The 21051-nt window shown below is 25.7% G+C and overlaps 1 protein-coding gene across 5 annotated transcripts; it reads left to right on the top strand.

Moving 5' to 3' along the window:
- The first annotated feature begins 203 nt into the window (after positions 1-203).
- Positions 204-20434, top strand: LOC130668924 (fragile X messenger ribonucleoprotein 1 homolog). 5 transcript variants are annotated; one of them, XM_057471459.1, is made up of 15 exons: positions 204-487; positions 1688-1740; positions 3790-3940; positions 6072-6235; positions 6928-7093; positions 7280-7350; positions 9882-9956; positions 11720-11867; positions 13552-13689; positions 14111-14149; positions 15572-15715; positions 16527-16722; positions 16803-17054; positions 18739-18834; positions 19868-20434. In XM_057471459.1, exons 1-15 carry the CDS (start codon positions 437-439, stop codon positions 20053-20055), a joined length of 1932 nt encoding a protein of 643 aa, XP_057327442.1. In that variant the 5' UTR covers positions 204-436; the 3' UTR covers positions 20056-20434. The 5 variants fall into 5 exon arrangements, with proteins under 5 accessions (XP_057327442.1, XP_057327449.1, XP_057327466.1 ...); XM_057471466.1 differs by lacking the exon at positions 14111-14149 and having other exon boundaries at positions 205-487; XM_057471483.1 differs by lacking the exon at positions 18739-18834 and having other exon boundaries at positions 206-487; positions 19868-20433.
- The last annotated feature ends 617 nt before the right edge of the window (positions 20435-21051 follow it).

Below are 21051 nucleotides of genomic sequence, written 5' to 3'. Positions count from 1 at the left end.
ACCATCAACCAATAAAATAAAAGATTTAGCAAAAGTATCAGTGCATTGGCGGATAAATATAATACCCATACTTTTTATTTTAAAATCTCTTTAGCTTCCGTATCGTTGGTTATTTTTTAATTTTCGCGTTGTGTATTGTCCCGTAGTAGGTACATAGTATAGACAAAAACTAAAGCAGCAGCAGCACCAAGTCTAGTGTTGTCTGTTTCTGTTGTCGACGTTGTGTTCAGTGGCGGTCGTGGCGGTAGTCTAGTGTGTACTCGGTATCTACATATATATTATAGATATAGGGGTAACTTGGTCTCGGTTGTTGAGAATTGAGATTGAGAGAAGTGAACTAAGTAACTGAACGAACGAACGACGAACGAACGAGTGAGTGCTGTTGTGTGATTGCTGTTAATAACTTTAGCTTTATACTGTCACACACATAAGCAAGATGGAGGATCTCGCAGTCGAAGTATGCGGCGAAAACGGAGCGTATTATAAGGTTTATTATGTGATAAGTATTATTATATTATTGTTATTTATATTATTTATATAATTATCTATTTATTTATTACTGTCAATAATAATAATTATTATTATTTATTGTGTACTTTTATTATTTTTTATCTAACCCAGCAGCGTTACAACTGCCCACAACGCGCGGCTTCTACGACGCCATGTCTTTCTCCCTTTGACAGGGCGTGATTTTATTATTTTTTTTTAATACCATTTACTAATTATTATTTCTTGGATTTTTATTATTCATATTTGTGGGTAATTTTATTTTTTTTTTTGCGTTTTTAAATTTTTAGCGCTCGGTTGGGAGGAAACTGAAGTCGGCCTGAACGTGGGATTTTTTTTTTTTGCTAGAAATTAAATTTTAGTTTTGGTGGATAATTATTTATGTGTAATTTTTTTTAATACTTTTTTTAGTGATATATTTGTATAATTTTTTATTGGACGTTTTTTTTTTTTGCTAAGAATTTTTTTTTTAAGATTCTTTTGTTCTTGTGGTTGATTTTGTAGGAGAAAAAAAAATTTGTAATTTATTTGGCAAATAATTTTTTTTATTTATAAAAATTATTTATGATACTGAAGTTAGCAGACGTCTAATAATTTTTGGATTTTTTTTTTAGACGATAAAACATTAAAAAAAAAATATTTGAAAAAATTGCACCTGTAGTTTTTTAAATTTTCTACATGTGCATATTTTTATATTATTTTTTTGCAATTGATTTACTGAAAAACGAAAATTCAAAAATTTTTAAATGTCTGCTAACTTCAGGATCATAAATTATTTTGATTTATTTCTGTCAAAGCAACAAAAATCGACAATTTGTTTATTTTTAAATATGAAAAAAAAAAAATCTTTTTTACGAAATTATTTTTAAAAATTTTTGTTTTTTATTTTTTCTTAATTTTTTTAGAAATTAAAAAAAAATTTGACGTCTGTTAATTTTAGTAAAAAATTTTTTTCTAAACTGAATATTTTTTATGATAAAATAAAAAAAAACGTAATTTTGTAAACTATTTTTACTTGGCTGCAGTAATTAAAATTTTTAAATTTATTACATTTACTTGATTTTTATAATTTCGTGGACTGTAATGTTATATATTTATTATAAATTATATTATACTATGATATATATTTTTATTTTATGTTGCATTGAAAAGTTTATTAATATATTGTTATTTTGTCTAGGCCTACGTTACGGATGTATTTGAAAATGAAGTACTGGTGGCATTTGATAATGAGTAAGTATGAAAAATAATAAATATATGTAAAAATAATTGTTAACTTTTTTAAATACTTTGAATATTTTATTAGAATTTAGTACTTGAATACTTTTTTCACGTTATTTTATTAAAACTTTCAAATACTTGAAGTATTCAAGAGAATTTTGAATCATTTATTTTAAAATGACTACAGTACTATTTACAATACTAATTTTTAAAAGTATTTAGTAGGGGTAATAAAGTATTTTTTTAATTTGAGGTTCATGAAACAGAGGAAATTTAAAAATTAGTATTTGAAATACTAATTTTTAATAGTATTTAAAATTGGTAATCATATATGTTTTATTTTGAGATTGAAGGAATACTGAAAATTCAATAATTAGTATTTCGAGTACTATCTTTTAAAAGTACATATTTAGTATTGGCCACAAAACATTATTTATTTTAAAGTTCACGAAACAGTGAAAATTTAAACATTAGTATTTCAAATACTCTTTAAAAGTATTTATATTAAAATACTAATTTTTAAAAGTATTTAGTATTGGTAATTATATATGTTTTATTTTGAGATTCGAGGAATACTGAAAATTCAATAATTAGTATTTCGAATACTATCTTTCAAAAGTATTTGTATTAAAATACTAATTTTTTAAAATATTTAGTATTGGTCACAAAACATTATTTACTTTGAGATTCACGAAACAGTGAAAATTTAAAAATTAGTATTTCAAATACTATTTTTTAAAAATATTTAGTATTTGTATTAAAATACTAATTTTTAAAACATTTAAAATACTTTGTATATTAAAGTTCACGGAGTACTTTCTTTAAAATTAAAAAAATAGTATTTTCACAAATACTTTTTGAAAATATTTAGTACTTCAATACTTAACTTATGCATTCTATTTAAAATTCCAAGTATTCTTCTAAAATAACTTTTTTGGTACTTGAAATACTTTTTCCAAAAATTTAAAATACTATTTTTAAAAGTATTTGTATTAAAATTCTAATTTTTTAAAACATTTAGTATTGGTCACTAAACATTATTTTAAGGTTCACGAAACAGTGAAATTTTAAAAATTAGTATTTCAAACACTAATTTTTAAAAGTATTTAGTATTTGTATTCAACTACTAATTTTTAAAACATTTAGAGTACTTTTTATTTTATTGTTCACGGAGTAATTTTATTAAAAATTAAAAAAAATAATATTTTGCAGAAATACTTTTTAAAAATATTTAGTATTTCAATACTATACTTCTGTATTTTATTGAAAACTTTAAGTATTTTTTTGAAATTACTTTTTTAGTATTTAAAATTATTTTTTTTTTTTTTTTAAATTACTATAGTACTTTTTTTTAAAAGTACTAAAAATAGTATTTCCATCGGTTTTTTTTTTAAACATTTAGTATTTGTATCCGAATACATTTTCCATGTATTTTATTTAAACTTTCAAATACTTTTAAAATTACTGTGTAGTAATGAGCGAAAAGTAAAATATTGAAAAATACTTTTTTAATTACAACTTCTTAAAATACTTTTTCCAAAAATTTAAACTAATATTTTTTAAAAGTATTTTTTAGTCCTTGTATCGAAATAATTTCCCAAGTATTTGAAACACTTTTCCTTCAATTTTCAAAATTCATTTATTTATTATTTTAAAAACAGATAAACATACAAACAATACAAATTCTATTTATACTTTTTTACCATAAAATTTCCTATTAACAAACATCCTGTTTAATTAAAGTTACAAAAATCTATACGCAATCCCTTTTAATAGGCAATTTGGGAACTGTGTGTCTAAGTAATTAACATTGATAAGCTAACCAAACAGTTTGTATTTGAATTCACTAGACAAATAAACATGCAATTGATACTTTCAGAAATTCTGAACTGTATGGTTGACAATTAATCTGATCAGTGATAAAATTATCGATCTTTAGCTTTTGCAATATTAAAAAATATTTTTTTAAAATGTTTTATTCAAAACATTTTTTTTTAATTTTACTATTCATGTAGAAATTAATTTATTAACTTCTTTTTTTTCTTAATTTTTTTTTTAAAGCTGGCAACCCGAATCAAAGTTTCCATTTGCTCAAGTACGTCTACCGATGAAAGAAGTACCGAAACCTGAATTTCAAGAGAATCAGGAAATAGAAGTCTACTCACGTGCTAATGATTCGGAAGCTTGTGGTTGGTGGAAAGCTCTCATTAAGGTAATTTTATATTACTAATAGATATATATGCGAACAAAAGAGCAATGGAAAGATTACAGTTTTTAGTGCAAAAACCGAACCCTCGTATAAAAATTTCTCAATAAATTAAACTCTTATTTTTAATTATTTACCTGAAGATCGGAACGTTTTTCGTGAAACCAAAATAAAATTTTTGCAATTTGACTTCTTGAAGGTGACTTGGGGGTGGCTGCAATTTTCGGCTAACGTGCGAAACATTTTCGAAATCTAGATCCAGTAGATTCTTTACGTTTTATTTTAATCCGATCTTCAGGTACATTTTTAATTTCAAGTCTTCTCAATCAAGTCGAAAGTGTTCTCATTCAAAAGCACGTTTACAAAAAAACCCTTTTCTTTAATTTACTGTAAGTTAATCATTTTGCTGCATTTAATATCAGGCTACCGCGGGTACCAGGTTTCAAAGCCCAGTAACTTAGAAATTTACGTCGTATTTATGATGAGTTATATATGTTACACATTGATATGAGAATATTATACATTACGGTGGATGTTAATTACAAAATAATTAATTAATCAATTGAAATTTTATATTATTTACATTGATGCGCATGGTCATATTGTTGTTATTAGATTTTTGGCATTGATGTTTTTTTATTATTAAATTTTTGGTGTCTTATTTTTATTACATTGAAAATCACCAGAACCTTCACGAATATAATATATACTAATATATATTAGGGTGGTCGTTAAAAATTAAATTTTCTCAGGCGCCCCATAAAAAGTTTTTTTTTAGTGAAAAAATACGTGGGGAATTTGGTTTTCTCTTTTTAAGTAAAAAGAACACGTGCCGCAGGACGATCAAAGTTCGTTTTTCGATACAACCGCGGTTTTTTTTAAATATCTCATGAAATATGCAGATAAAAGGAAAAAATCATAAGAACAATTTTGTAGGAAATTAAATTCTTGACAAAAAAGGTCATATTCATTTTTTTTATAAAATGTGTATTTATGAAGATATTTTAAAAAAACTTTTTTAGATCTTATCAATTGAGCATTTTAAGGATTACGAATGTTTAAAATCACGTTTTTTCTTAAATATAGACAACTTCGTTACTCGTAACATATCAATTATTGATGCTTGATATAGTTTCTACATACTTAGAAAAATGTTATTTTCAAAATTTGTAATCCTTAAAACGCTCAATTTATCAGATCTAAAAAAGTTTTTTTAAAATATCTTCATAAATACACATTTTATAAAGAAAATGAATATGACCTTTTTTGTTAAGAATTTAATTTTCTACAAAATTGTTTCTATGATTTTTTTCTTTAATCTGCATATTTCATGAGATATTTAAAAAAACCGCGATTGTATCGAAAAATGAACTTGGATCGTCCTGCGGCACGTGTTCTGTGTACTTGTAAAAAAAAAAAAACCAAATTCCCCACGGATTTTTTCACTAAAAAGAAGCTTTATATGGACCGCCTGAGAAAATTTAATTTTTAACTACCACCCTAATATATACATAAGACAATTTAATAATAAATTTTATCAATTTTTTTTGTCAGTAATTTTAAATGAAATTCAAATTAAAAAAAAAAAAAATTTTCTTCATCATTTAGAAGCATCCAAATTTTGAACAAAATTTTTTTGACAGTATGAGAAAAATTCAAATTTTGAAAAAAATTTTTTTTTTTGCAGTCTTATACTTTGTGAATATTCAGGCCCGCGCTTGCGCACGCATATTTTTTTTGTCCTCCCACAGGATGTTTCCTGCTGCTGTAACATAAAAATCTTGTTGCTGCAACAGAATTTTGTCCTGTTGCAGCACCAATTTTTTTTTCCGTAAAAAGGAACTGAAAAAAAAAAATAGTTTAGTCGTACATTTTTTCATAATAAAATTAAAAAATTAAATTTCCACTTCTATTGAAAAAAAAAAAAAAACCAATGGATTTTCTTTTTATTTTTACAAACGACTACACGTTTCGTAAAGATTTTTAATGATACGTTGGGTAATTTTTTAAAGTACAGGAAATTATCTTTGTATTTTAAATAAAAATGTTTAAAGCGGCATGATCACAAGAATAACTAATATATATTTATATGCATTTGTATTGATGTATATTATTACTTATTTTATATTTATTACAGATGATTAAAGGCGGTTTTCAAGTTGTTGAATACGTAGGATGGGAGTATAGTTATACAGAAATAGTTGCTGTCGAACGTATAAGAATGAAAAATACAAATCCGCCAATTGATAAAAATACCTTTCATAAAATTGAAATAGAAGTACCTGAAGAACTAAGAGAATAGTAAATTTATTTATATATTTATTTATTACACTGTAAAAAATTTGCGGATTAAACCCGGAGTGAATGCGGAGTAAATTCTATGCGGGTGATTTTTTATTTATTTAAATCTCTCGCAGTAAAATTATCTCCATAGTTTGGGGGGGGGGGGGTCAGAGTGAATGCGAATTAAAAAAAAATCCATGTCGCTACAAAAACTTCATATTCACTCCGTACATTGAGTGATTTTTTTCAAAACTCCTGAATTTCGAGTGACGGAGTAAATTATTGAAATAAAAATCCGTACTCCTGATTTTTTACAGTGCATTGGCTTTTGAATGACACACCTGTGTCATAGGGATATTTTGACCCCAGTAAAAACTGACCGATACTCTAAGAATTTTCAAAATTTATCTTTGAATAAATTTTGAAACATATTTTTAATTTTCTTAAAAGCGTCAAACTTTTTTTTTCACTCAAGTACCCGCCATTTTTTTTAAATTTCAAGATTCAAAATTTTACAGACAACTTTGAGATAATTTTGGTCCCGTGAATTTTCAAAAAAATGTCTTTATTCTGAAAGAAAAATGGTAAAATTTTTAAAGAAATAAATTGAAGAAAATGGTCTGGGGTCAAAATGGCAGCTGGTGTTATTTAAAGGCTTAAATAAAATAAATTTAAGAATGTAATTATTACTAACAAATATTATCTTGTAGTGCCAAAATGGACAATGCACACAAAAAATTTCAAAAAGCAATAGGAGCAGCTGTATGTCGATACCTTCCAGAACGTGGAATACTATTGGCTATTTCCCGTAATGAAAATATGCGTCGGCACAGTAGTATGATTCAGGAAATGCATTTTCGAAATTTATCTCAAAAAGTAATTATTTTATTTTTATTTATTTATTTATGGATAATTAATATCTTCAATTATAATTAATTTTTATATTTGATTCAAATTTTAAATGTAAAAAAATTTTGATTACTTGATAGAGTCTTATATTTATTATTAATAAAAAAATAATTATTTTTGTATCATTATCCTTAATATTATTATTTAATTTAGGTGTTGCTGTTAAAACGAACAGAAGAAGCAGCGCGACAACTTGAATCTACTAAATTACAAACTGTCGGCGGGTAAGTTGAAAATTTTATTCTTGTATATATTTTTATATATATATTAGAGTGTACTAAAAAAATCTACTTGTAGTACATTCAAAAATAAAATTTATAAATTTGAGTTCTTATAGAAAACTGAAGAAATTTTTTGTCTTTAGACGAAAAAAAATAACGAATAAGAACTTGATTTATTTTTGGACAGAAGTTTACAGAGTTTAAAAATTTTGTTTTAAAAATTTTTGATTTATTTCATGACAAAATAGTGTTACTGGTTTTTTGGAAATATCTCTTTAAATATTGGGTTAATCAAAAAGTGGTAAGAGACCTTTTTTGTAGCCCTCAAAATTTTTTACAAAAAAGGTATCGTGTAATTTTTTCAAAAACTTGATTGCTATTGAGATATTTAAAGTTTAAAATCCTAAGAACGAGATATAGAAATTTTGAGTTCAAAATTGTCTAGATGTTTGGTTTTTTACCATTATCTCTGTAAATATAAAATTATCCGAAAAATCGCATGATACCTTTTTTGTAGCCCTTAAAATTCTCTACAAAAAACGTATCCTACACTTTTTAAAAAAACTGAATAGTTACCGAGATATCAGAAGTTTAAAATTCAAAAGTGAGATATAAAAACTTTGAGTTGAAAATTGCCTGGAGTCTGTGACACTCAAGGTTTAAAAATAAATAAAGTATCAGTACTAAAGACCAGATCACTGATAATTAATCCACACATCAATTAAAATGGTTAAATTGAAGTTTAAAAGGCTGTAATTCAAACGTTATCTGGAATAGCGCTTTTGAACTCTGGATTTTTTTTGCAAGAAAAAAATTATTTTGACATCACAGTACTTCAAAAAGTCCAGAAAAAATTATTTTTTGCATTAATCAGATGGGAAAGTTTAAAAATCTGATAAACGCTATTAGAAATCAATATCAGATTTTTTTTTATACATTCTAATATATATATTCATATCTGAAATTCGTTAATTTGTCTACTCTCTCATCTACTCTTATTTATTTTCTGAATTAATTTTTTTTATACTAATTTATATAAATATATCCTTTTTTTGCACTTTCATAAACTAATTTCTAGACTAATATGAAACACTTGAATTAATTTAAACAAATTACCAAATAAAAACATTTTAAAAATCATCACTTCCAGTAAATATGAATTTTTTATTTTAAATTCACCAAAAAAATTTTTATTTAGTTAGTAAATTTATCGCATGGTGGCCACATTTCTGTAAGACCTGCAAATGTCGGAATTATAAATATAGTAGAAAAATCAGGGAAATTTCAGGGAATTTCAGTTTCAAAAAGGCCATTCGGCATCCGAATTGGAAGTAGATTTCTCACTTCATTCAAACCGTTAATGATAGATGTACCCATTACAACGTTATTTAGAAAAAAACTACACAGAAAACGTGTACCTGAAGATCGGAACGTTTTTAGCGCAACGAGAATGGAAAAATTCATGTAATTCGACTGCTTAAGGGATCGTTCCGGGGATTGGGGGGTAGTCTAAGATTTTTGGCTGACATACCAGCATTTATATGCAAAACATTTTAGAAATCTAGTCATCCAGTAGATTTTTCACTTTCCAATTTTATTCTTCGTTGCGCGAAAACGTTACGATTTTCAGGAACATCAGAAAACAGGATTTTTCATTCATTAGAAAATTTCATATTACCACCATTTCTACAACACTCAACCGATTTTTATAAATTTTTAAACTTGATCAAGATGATTACCTAGAGAATAAGTAAAGTAAAAGCCCCTATACCCGCTCAGTACCATTAGTCGCTCACTTTAACTGTTTAAGGCGTTTTTTTATAATTTTTATAAAAAAAAATTACAACTAAAAATATTATTATTGATAAATAATTATCTGTGAATCTAAATATATTAAAATATGATGTATCAAATTATTTTATAATAGATTATAAATTTAAATTAAATGACTGTTTTCAAAATCGCGCAAAGCCGGGCATTTTTTACTTTAACGTTCATTCGTTAGATTAAATTTAGGGTACGTCAAATTTTTTAAGAATTGTTATAACTATATCTTATTAAATACATTTTTAAAATTCATGAAATTTTATATTACGAAAGAATAAAGTAGTATAATTTATAAATTATTTGTCCAAATCAATAAACTTATCATAGTTTAATTGATATTGTCTTTGAGCGACTATAGGGCCGTGTGTTGGTCGAGTAATGGTACATGACAACTTTTAGTGAGCGACTATGGGTACACTCAAGGACCTTATTTAAAAAATTAATAATAATTAATTATCAAAATTATTCTTCAAACTTAAATTTTATTCTAATTAACTAAAAAAAAATATGGTTTTTCATTTTATTTATTAATTTATATTGAGCGATTTAATCTCGCTCCAATGAAAAGTGAGCGTGTATAAGGGCTTTTACCTTACCTGGAAAAATCAGGGAATTTAAGTTTCAAAAATGTGTGGTCACCATGTATCGAAATGTAGGGTAGTACTTTTTTTTATTTTTCTTTTCCATTTTTATAATTCTCATTTCAGCAAATTTCGATCATCAAACTTAAATTATCACCGTGTCTCAGACTATGAGGCAGGATCAAGAGCTAATAATTCAAGGTGAGAAATTAATTCTCGCGTCACACAAGCTCATAATTATAATTTATTTATTCTTTTTTACTCAATTTTGAATATTAAAAAAAAATTTTTTTCTTTTCTTTATAAAATTAGATGTCAAAAAATTTGTTTATTTAAAAATTTAATTTTTATTTTTTATCTACACTGATAACGTTAGTTTAAAAGTTTAAATGACACACAATTAAGCTAGGTGTGCATGACTTAAATTATTTATAATTTTAATTAATAAAAAATTGTTGGATTAGAAAATTTTTTTGAATATTTATTAATGAAAAAATCGTACAAAGACTCTTGGCCTGCCAAATAAATTGAGATACACTGATACGTATGGACATTTCATGTCAAATCGAACGGTTTTGTACCTTTGGATTTTTAATTTGTCTGAAAATTTTATTTTCCTTAAGTTCCGATGCAGGTAATCCTGAAAAATATTGTGTGTGACACAGGATAGAACACGATTTCAGACTGCGGGTGATGTCCGCCAACTTTACCCTGGTCTGAAATCCTCGACTTTTATCCCTTATTACACAATATACTATTTTTTCTACCCATTAAAATTATGATACAGAAATTAGCCGACGTCTTAAAATTTTTGGATTTTTTTTAAAACCATAAATTAAAAAAAAAAAATATTTCAGAAAATTGCACCTCTAGTTTTATTAATTTTCTAAATGTGCATATTTCTATTTTTTGTAATTCATTTAGTGAAAAAAAAAATCCAAAAATTTTTTATTGTTAACTTCCAGATCATATCGAATCAAATATTTCGAATGATTAGAAAATTGAAATTTCCAGTCGAATAGTTATATTCGATTCGAATTTATTTGAACACGATTCGCACAACCCTAGTAAATATGATTTAATTTAATATTTATTGTCCGTAAAAATAGCAGTACAGTTTATTTTTACTGACATGTCATTGTCTTATAATTTCAATATAGAGCTCTGAAGAAGTCAGTAATACTGACAAAACCTTAATAATAAAACAAACAAATTGTATATTTATATCGTCCTCGTTTCCCGCAATATATGAATAATAATTTGAATGTTGATGACATAAATAATTATAAAGGTTCAATTTTTTATTTTTTTTTGAAAATTAGATTCCAAAAATACGAATTTAAACACAAAATTTTTAAAAATATGATAAATGAGTCAAAGAATTTTTGATAAATTTTTTATTGCACAGAACGAAAAAAATTTAATTTTCAATGGAAGAAAATAATTTTCAGAGAAATTCAAACCCCACAGATACAAAACTGTCCAATTTTATATGAAATGCCTTATATATATATAAATACATATATTTATTTTTATTATTTCTTATAATTAATTTTTGTTTTATTGTTTAATAATTGCGTGGGAAAATATTTTTTAATAAATGATTTATTTCTTAAAATTTTTAAAGGAAATATATATACATATATATATATGTTATTCAATACATATTCTTCGAATTATATTATATTGCATGTAATTTAACACCGCATGTATATCTTATCATTATTTATTTATTTATTATTTTTTAAAATAAAAAATTTGATATATTATATTACAACTTTTATCAAATCACTTTCTCTCTTTATTACTTCTAATTAATCTGCTTAATCATACCTGTCAAAACTTTATTTTCTTATCAATTTACATGGAAAAAAATATTTAAATGTATATACAATCCACCGACTTAGATATTGATTAATATGTAAATAAATAAAAGAAAATTTTTTGTTTGGTTGTATTTTTAGGTATACAGACGAATTTAATGTACGAGAAGATTTAATGGGTTTAGCCATTGGCGCACATGGCGCTAATATACAACAGGCACGTAAAGTTGAAGGCATAACTAATATTGAATTAGAAGAAAATTCGTGTACATTTAAAATTTATGGCGAGGTAATTATTATTATTATTATTATTATTATTATCATTATTATTATTATAATTATTATTATTATTAATATTACTATTCATTAGTATTAAGAAAAAAAAAACCTAGAAAATTCTTGACCCTACGAGCCGATCCTAAACTTTCCCCTAATTTCAAATTCAAAATACAGTAAAATCTGGTTATAAGTTACGGTATCAGGAGTTTTGAGCACCTGACAAAATATCCCCGACAAAATATCTCCGGACAAAATATCCCCATGAAAAGAAAGCAAAAATAGTGAAAAAAGCCAAAAAAACTGACACAAAACTGGGCATATTTTGTCCAGAGATATTTTGTCAGGTGCTCAAAACGCATGGAACCAAAAGTTACATCGGACTCTCTACTCACTCTCACGTCAATTTCATTTTTTCCTGTAAGTAAGAGTATAGACAGAAACATAACTTATAACCAGATTGTACTGTACTCGAAAACGTTATCGTTTGCTGTAGATTTTCGAACGAAAAAAAAAATGGTTATTTTTTTTTACCATCGAATATTCTACTCGACGTCACTAGTTATCTATATTATTTTGTATAATTAATACTAAAAATCAAAACGCCATTAAATTCCTAAACACTGCAATGGTGACCACATTCCTAGAAAACCTGGAAATGTCAGGGAAATATAAATATACTGTAAAGGTCAGAGAATTTCGTCACAAAGCTGGAAAAATTTTTACTTTCTTTTTTTTTGACTGAAAAAAACTTATAAATTATAATATTTAATTAAACTACTATTGAAACCATCAACCCTTATTAAGATGGGTCTGAGTTCTTTTCTTTTTCACACTCAAGTCGACGAACGGTACTATCCTTGTTGCACTTGCGCAGTAAATAGAAACTTTGTCCACGTTTTCCTCTTACACAAATGAAAATTTTTGAAAAATGAAAACGTAGACTTAGATTATAGAATAATGCATCGAGCCTCGTTCTCAGTTTTATGATTCAAGGTTTTGTTTGAGAGGAAAGGGACGAAAATTGATACAGACCCTTCTTGAAAGAAACGATTAGGAAAATAAAATTTTAAATACTTTTTACGCTTTTGAATACTTTGAATACTTTTGAATCACCCTTCTTATCAGGGGTTCGTACTTCTCTCTCTATTACACTAGTCCACGAACGGTACATATTTGTTGCACTTGTGCAGTAAATAGAAACTTTGGCCGAGTTTTTCTCTTGAACAAACGAATATTGTCAAACAATTTAAGCGCACTTCGCTGGATTAGACAGTAGTGCATCAATGTGCGGTCTGTATGGTAATGCGCGTTTTCACCACCCGACAAATTATCCTACGGACAAAATATCCTCCGACAAAATATCTTTTGATATAATTTTCACAAATAAAACATTTAAATATAAAAGAGAAATTTTACTAATAGGACATTTTGTCGGGGATATTATGTCCGGAGATAATTTGTCGGGGGATGAAAACGCGCGGAATCGGTCGGTATTTTGTAATTACAAATTTTGTTTCCGAAAAAAACTCAGTCGAAAATATCTGATAACCCCTGTTATGTTATGGGAGCTTAACATTGCAAATCGTTTCGAATCGTTTCTTTTAATCAGGGAACCACCGTAGAAATATTTACTGTACAAATTATAATTTCACTTGATTATTAATTTATAAAATAAATTTAACTTATTTTTCTAGACTCTTGAAGCTGTAAAAAAAGCACGTTCGATACTAGAATACAGTGAAGAATCTATCCAAGTACCGCGAGTTCTCGTTGGCAAAGTGATCGGAAAAAATGGTCGTATTATTCAAGAAATAGTTGACAAAAGTGGTGTGGTGAGTCTCTTTAATTTATTTAAAATAAAGAAAAATAAAATGATAATTACAACTTAAATTAATTTTTAAAAAATAATAAATTAATTCAAAATATTTTTTTATCATTTGAAATTTTTTATTCTCAAATTATTTGTTTAACAAAATTTATAAATTTATTTATTTTTAAATTTTTTTAAATCAAATTTTTTTTAAAATAAAAAATTAATTAATTAACTTATCAATTATAATTGAAAAATTTTTTTTGTTTTATACTCTGTCAGTATAATGAATCATTATAAAGATAAAACTAAATAATTTTAGATAAATAATTATCTAAATGAAATAGCAAAATTTTATTATTTTTTTTTTATTTAATTTTGTTGTGGGGTTTATATTTTGTTGTTATTATATGACATACAGTTGCATTGTTTGTTCTCGGTAGATAACATCTGGCTCGAGTGGGAATGTACATACTGATAGAGTAAGTATATTACCTTTAATGTTTGTGCCTTTATTTCGTCTTAAATAATTTAAAAATAATTAAATTTAAAAACAAAAAAGAAAATACAAAATAATATAAATCTAATTATTTATTAATTACAACCACTCGGGCCAGTTAATTTTTTAATTTTACTGTTTAACTTTAATAAATTATATTTTTTATTAAACTTTGTTTGTTTATTCAAAATATTTAAATTTATTAAAAGAAAAAAACTATAATATATTAATTCAAAATTTTTAATTATTTATTTAAATTATTTTATATTTAATAATTTATTTATAATTGGGGACTTGTCATTTATTTTATTTATTTATTTAAAATGCCCGAGAAAAAATGATTAGATCTGATTTTATATAATTAGAGTTTTAGTCCACTGATTATATACTCGCTAATAATTATAATTAATTTTTTAATTCAAAATTAATTATTAATTAGTAAATTTAATATTTTGTAGTCGTAATTTTTTATATTATTTTTTTACTTTCAAAGTTTTTTTATATTTTTTTACATAAATATTTTATTTTAAAATTAATATGAAGACAATTCTCGACAACAGTAAAAAGAGAGCATGGACTTGTGGTAAAAATTACTGATAGTTAAGAAATTTTTATCAACTACAGTAAAATTTAAATATTTTAGTAACTGTTCCTATAAATTAAAATGAAAACGATATATTTTTAAAAAATATACAGAGATGATTACTTACGCATCAATACGTTACTTTATTGCTTCATTCTAACCTATTAGTACTAGAATACCCGAAAAGAGCCGAACAATCTCGAAGTAGCGATTTTTATAAAATTACTATGGTGTGTAGTAGAAAGTTGGAGGAGTGTTTGAATTGTAGTACGACTTTTAGTTCGCGGATAAAATATTCCCGAAAAAATATCCGCGATAAAATATCCGAATACAAATTATCCAATAGACAAAATATCCCCGGACTAAATATTCAAGAGACAAAAATTCGTGACAAAATATCCTTTCGATAAATCTTATTCAGAAAAATATATTTTAAGTGAAAAAATAATTAATGGTTATCGATAAACGGATACCGTACCAAGCATATGTGTTGATATATTTTTAATATCACACACTCAAATTTTATGTGCAAATATATTAAATATTTCTGATAGAAGGGTACCATACTATTTATATGAAAAGTATTTATATTATAAGATATTTTATCTATCGAGTATTTAGTCCGGAGATATTTTGTCTATCGGATAAAATGCATTCGAATATTTTGTCGCGGTTATTTTGTCTTCGGATAATAAGTGACGGTACCGTTTGAATCATTAAGTAGGTGATAATTAATAAAAAAAAAAAAAAAAAATTAATTTTCTCGAGTGTTTTATTTATTTAAAAAAAATTACTTTATTTTTATATTATTATTATTTTTAGGTACGAGTTAAAATAGAAGGTGATAATGAACCACAACCGACAATTCCACGTGAAGAGGGGCAGGTACCTTTTGTATTTGTCGGTACGGTTGAAAGTATTGCCAATGCTAAAGTACTTTTAGAGTATCACTTAGCACATTTAAAGGTTAATATTTTTTTATATTAATTAATAATTAATAATAGTATATTGTGTGGCAGGGAATGAAACAACACGATTCCAAACGAAGGCAAAGTCGGTTATCTGACGGCCGACATTACTCGGAATTTGAAATCGTGTTTTATCCCGTGCCACGCACAGTATTTTTTAAATTGCACACTTCAATCGCGAAGCACTGAGTGCTGTGAGCGTGAAAAAATGTTTACTGCGTTTTAAACTCATGATTTTTAAAATTTTCCAAACACAATTGTCAGTTTAGTTGGTTATTAAAATGACGTCAATATTTTGAGGTTAACGATAAACAAACAATTCTAACAGAAATTACGTGGTCAGAAATTTATTTAGCGGGCATAAATTTATGAGTTTCTTTCCTAGGGAAAAATCTGATCAATTTCTGTCCGCTAAATCCGATCGGTCTGAAATTGTCGTATTTTGACTGGCAAAACAGACATGAAAACTCGAAATTTAAATGCAGAGATAGGAAATTAGTAAATTACACACCCAGGAAGAAAAGTAAGACATTCTAACACGCGGATTCGGACGTCTTACTTTTCTCTGTAGTGTGTAAAATTTTTCCCAGATCTGCAGCTGAAAGTTTAATTTTTGTCTTTAAGGAAAGATGGCGCATGCGCTAATTTCTATCATTCGTTTTTCCATAAGAGAAAAGAACGACTTTCTTCCCTCTAACCAGGGCAGAAATTGAAACTTTTGGTGCAGATTTGGTGGAAACATTTTTATTAATCAATTGATTTATTTATTTATTGAAATAATTTATAAAACTTTATTTATAAATAAACAGGAAGTGGAACAATTACGACAAGAAAAATTAGAAATAGACCAACAATTAAGAAGTATGCATGGATCAACAACTGGACCAATACCTAGTTTTCCACCAACAAGACGCGGTCCTGAAGAAGGTGGCGGTGGACGAGGTGGTCGTGGTGGTCAGTCACGTGGACGTGGTCGAGGTAGAGCACCCGCACGGCACAATACTGGTTAATATTATTTTATATTTTTACTACTAATTAATTGAGTAATTGATTAACCACTTAATTAATGATAAATGATGAAATAGGACCACGACGAGACCAAATGGACAACCGTGACGATGATCGTATTCGTGATTTACCTCCACGTGGTGGCGGTCATCAGGGACATCATAATCAAGGCGGACATCATAATCAGGGTGGTGGTAATTCTGGTTATATGGGTAATAGACAAATGAGACCACAAGTGCCACGACGTGATAGAAGAGACGATCGACGTCGTACTACTGATGACGAAGATACTGTACTTGATAGTCAAGATGTTTCTAGTGTTGATCGAGGTAATTATTATTAATTATCATTTATTAATTAATTGCGGTGCCTTGTTTCAAAACTTGACATTAAAATCCAATTTTTTTCCATCATAAATTTTAAAATCCAGTAAAAAATTATTTTTCATTTAAATCCGGACATTATTTTTTTATTAATTAAAAAAAAAAAATTTTTGTTTTTCTGATCGGTTTTCGTCGCTTGTACACAAAATTCTTGGAAACTGTTAATTTAATTGCTGGTTTATAAATAATTATTTATGCTTCGCGATTGACCAAAAGTTTTAAAAATATTTTTGTCTGGTTTTCAAACAAGGCGCCTCAATTAAATATTAATTCTTTGAACTATTGGATTATTTTGTTATTAATGAAGATTGCTATGCTTGAATGTATTGAAAAAAAAAAAAAATTTGGTAGTTTAATTTGTTATGTTGCATGTATATATATAATATGTAAAACAAATTTATTGTGACCATCTAACTATTAAATTAAATAAATTAATTTGTTATAATTATTAACAAAATTAATTACTATCAATCAGTGCACTAAATATTGGAGTGTGCGATTAGTATTCAACACTAAAAAAAAAATTTGTTATCTTAACAAAAGTCAGGATTACTTAGTTATTTGTTAAGATAACAAATCCATCTTGGTCAACGCAACGAAGTATCATTTGTTATGGTAAGTAAAGTGAAGTTGCCGTTATAACAAATGACATGCGTTGAGCTAAATATTAAATTAGGTTTTATAAAGATTTCTTGACTCAAGAAAATTTTACTTCACCTAAGATGTTATCGCTTCTCGATATATTCTCTTGGGTCAAAAAAATCACTTCTTCAAGGCGCCCGCCTTTAACTATACTTACACATATTGGTATACTTTCAAAATAAATAGCGTTTAATATTTTAGCCATAATTTACAAACACAATTTATGTCCAAAATCCAAAACTCGTGATAAATTCTTAATGATATTGTTCACCAAATTAAAGCACGAAATTCTATGCGTATTCAAAAAATTTTTCCTCAACACATCATTTGTTACAACAGCAACTTCACTTTACTTACCACAACAAATGTCACTTCGTTGCGTTAACCAAGATAGTTTTGCTATCATAACAAATAGCTGCGTAATCCTGACTATTGTTACTATAGCAAATTTTTTTTTCAGTGAAATCCAATATCACTATTTAGTTCTAATATTCAGTTTAAATTAAAAATACTGAATGCACACCTCGAACGTTAAGTGATTTCTTGATGTACCGTCGAACAATCTTACGTATTAATTAAGCAGAAAAAAACTAGGTTATAGAAAAAAATACTGGCTTAAATAATTAGTAAAATGAAATTGATTATTTGAAATATGACATTCGTGTTTGAGGTGTGCACTTTTGAATTTTCCAAAGGGGTTTTTTTCTTCACCAATTAAATTAATAAAAAAAATTTTACTAATAACTTTAACTTTTTATAATAGTTCGTAAACTTACGAACAATGAAAATTACACTCATAGTCATGAATATTTATAAGAATATATATATGGTGAAATAAAATAATTAATAGTTTATAATATTAACAGCACGCTTATTAACATTTGAATAATTAATCAATCAATTAAATGTATTACTAACAAGGACATAATATAATATAATTAATTACTGAATAAAGATGGTCACAATATTGTTTGTTATACATATGTAGAATCGGTATCAAGTGTCGAAGGAAAACCTAGAGGAAATCGGCGAAGGTCAATACGCACGAGAAGACGAAGCGCAACACCTGATTTTAATCGACAAGGTAAATTCAATGAATGTGACAAAGAAAGTAGTTTATTTGTTGTTTATTTATTTTTATTCTCTAGTGGTAGAATAATTACAAGTATTAAATCATTAAGGGAACTGTTAACATTAGAAAAAATATATTGTCCTTTTTTTGAGGAATTTTATTTTTTTTTTAGTGGTTACTTAGAATTTATGAAAGACTGTATACGATTATATAAGTAAATATATGACCTTATGACCATATATGGCCATATATACTTACATGACCATATATGATTATATGTGTTCATATATAATCATACATTCTTATATGATCATAATGATCACGTTTAAATTTATATGTGTCCATATATGATTGCATGTGCTCATATATGATCATAAATATATATGATCATATATAATCAAATATGTTTGTATATGATCATCTATAAATTTATATATGATCATGTTCATTTTTATATTATCCATTGATAACGTTTAAATTAATATATGACCATATATGATTGTATAAATTCATATATAATCATATATGATCAAACAATCGCCTAAGATCATGTCTAAATTTATATCTGGCCACATACGATAATATAGGTTTATAAATATGATCATGTTTAATTTATATGTTTACATAAAATATCATGTATGATTATATTTAAGCATTGTCACCAAAATACCTTAGGAGCCGAATAAAAAACTATGATTCTAATTGGAACTTGAGCGCATTTCAGAAACGTTATAATTGGTCCAATTTTAACCGATTGACTTGTAATTATAAGTTATCAGTTTCTAATTCAAATTTTTTTTAACCTTTTTTTTACAATTATTTGAAATGAAATGAATTCGTGTAAAAATTTCTTAAGTAACAGTTCCCTTAATTCTGATTAAATATTTCACAGGTAATTAAATTGCGTGTGTATAAGTTGGTTTGCTAGATATTTTTAAGAATCTAAACTATTGCTAATATTGCTGTGAACTATTCATTAATTTTTTGTATCAAATACTATACATATAATATATATACATATTTTTTAATTTTGAAATGATTATAGGCGGTAATTCAACGGGTGAACAATTAACAAATAAAGACGGAGTACCCTCGAACGATATGATAATTTCAAATAACAGTGGATCCCAGGGTCCTAAAGGACAGAGAGGAGGTGATCGCCGTAATTCACATTGGCGGAACCCGACAAATAACAAACCCAAGGAGACTCTGGTAAATGGTACCAGTGGCTAATATATAAATTGTTTAGTAAAACAATGAAAAAATATATAAAAATAATTAAAAATCACAACTACAACTACAACTACATCTATTAAATAAAATAATTAAAATGAAAAAAATACACTACTGTAATGACTTGACGAATTCTACATTATCTACACTACTATAAATATCGTAAGTCCAACATATATACATTATAAATTACGATATAGATACTTGAATACAAAATGGATATTAAAAAAATAATAATAATGATAATAGTAACAACAAAAGACGACAACTTTTAAAAATTGTTATTTAAAAAAAAAAGATTAATTGATTATTATTAATCACAATTAATATTACTTGTTAATTTATCGATTTAATTATAATTAATCGACCGTTAATCAAATCAATTTTTTACTATTAATTCAATTAATAATTTTTATTAATATAATTAAAAATCAATCAATGAAACCATTAATCGATTTTTATTATTAATCGATTTAAATCGATTAACAGTATTATAATCGATTTTTATTATTGATTAATTTCAATTAATCAAATTACTTGAAGTTAATTAATTAATTTGATTTCTAATCGATTTTTATTTTAAATCGATGAATTGAATTATTAATCGATATTTATTAGTAATTAATTTTGATTAATTTAATTGATTAAAATTAATGAATAAATTTTAATAAAAATCGATTAATATTTTAAAGTGATTCAAATCGATTTATTAAAAATATCGATTAATGTATAAGATCGATTGATTGTAAACTCATCTTATTAATCGATTTATTGATTAATGTTAATTGCGTTGAATAAAATTAATCAATAATCGATTAATTCAAAAGATCGATTAATTATAAAATGATTAATTAAAAACCATAAGAAACAACATTAATTGTGAATTAATAAAAATTTTAATCAATTAATCATTAATTAAAATTCATCAAATGTCGTTTTAAAATCGATTTAAAAAATCGATTACTTAATAAATAAATAAAAAAATAGAGAGAGAAA

This window comes from Microplitis mediator, chromosome 1 (assembly GCF_029852145.1).
Source record: "Microplitis mediator isolate UGA2020A chromosome 1, iyMicMedi2.1, whole genome shotgun sequence".
Taxonomy (NCBI): Eukaryota; Metazoa; Arthropoda; class Insecta; order Hymenoptera; family Braconidae; genus Microplitis; species Microplitis mediator.
This window is presented reverse-complemented; position numbering and strand designations above follow the sequence as displayed.

Coding starts and splice junctions, on each gene's coding strand:
- LOC130668924 (XM_057471459.1), top strand. CDS start 437: ATGGAGGATCTCGCAGTCGAAGTATGCGGCGAAAACGGAGCGTATTAT. Junction 1,741..3,789: donor CTGGTGGCATTTGATAATGA/GTAAGTATGAAA, acceptor TTTTTTTTAAAG/CTGGCAACCCGAATCAAAGT. Junction 9,957..11,719: donor TCAAGAGCTAATAATTCAAG/GTGAGAAATTAA, acceptor TTGTATTTTTAG/GTATACAGACGAATTTAATG.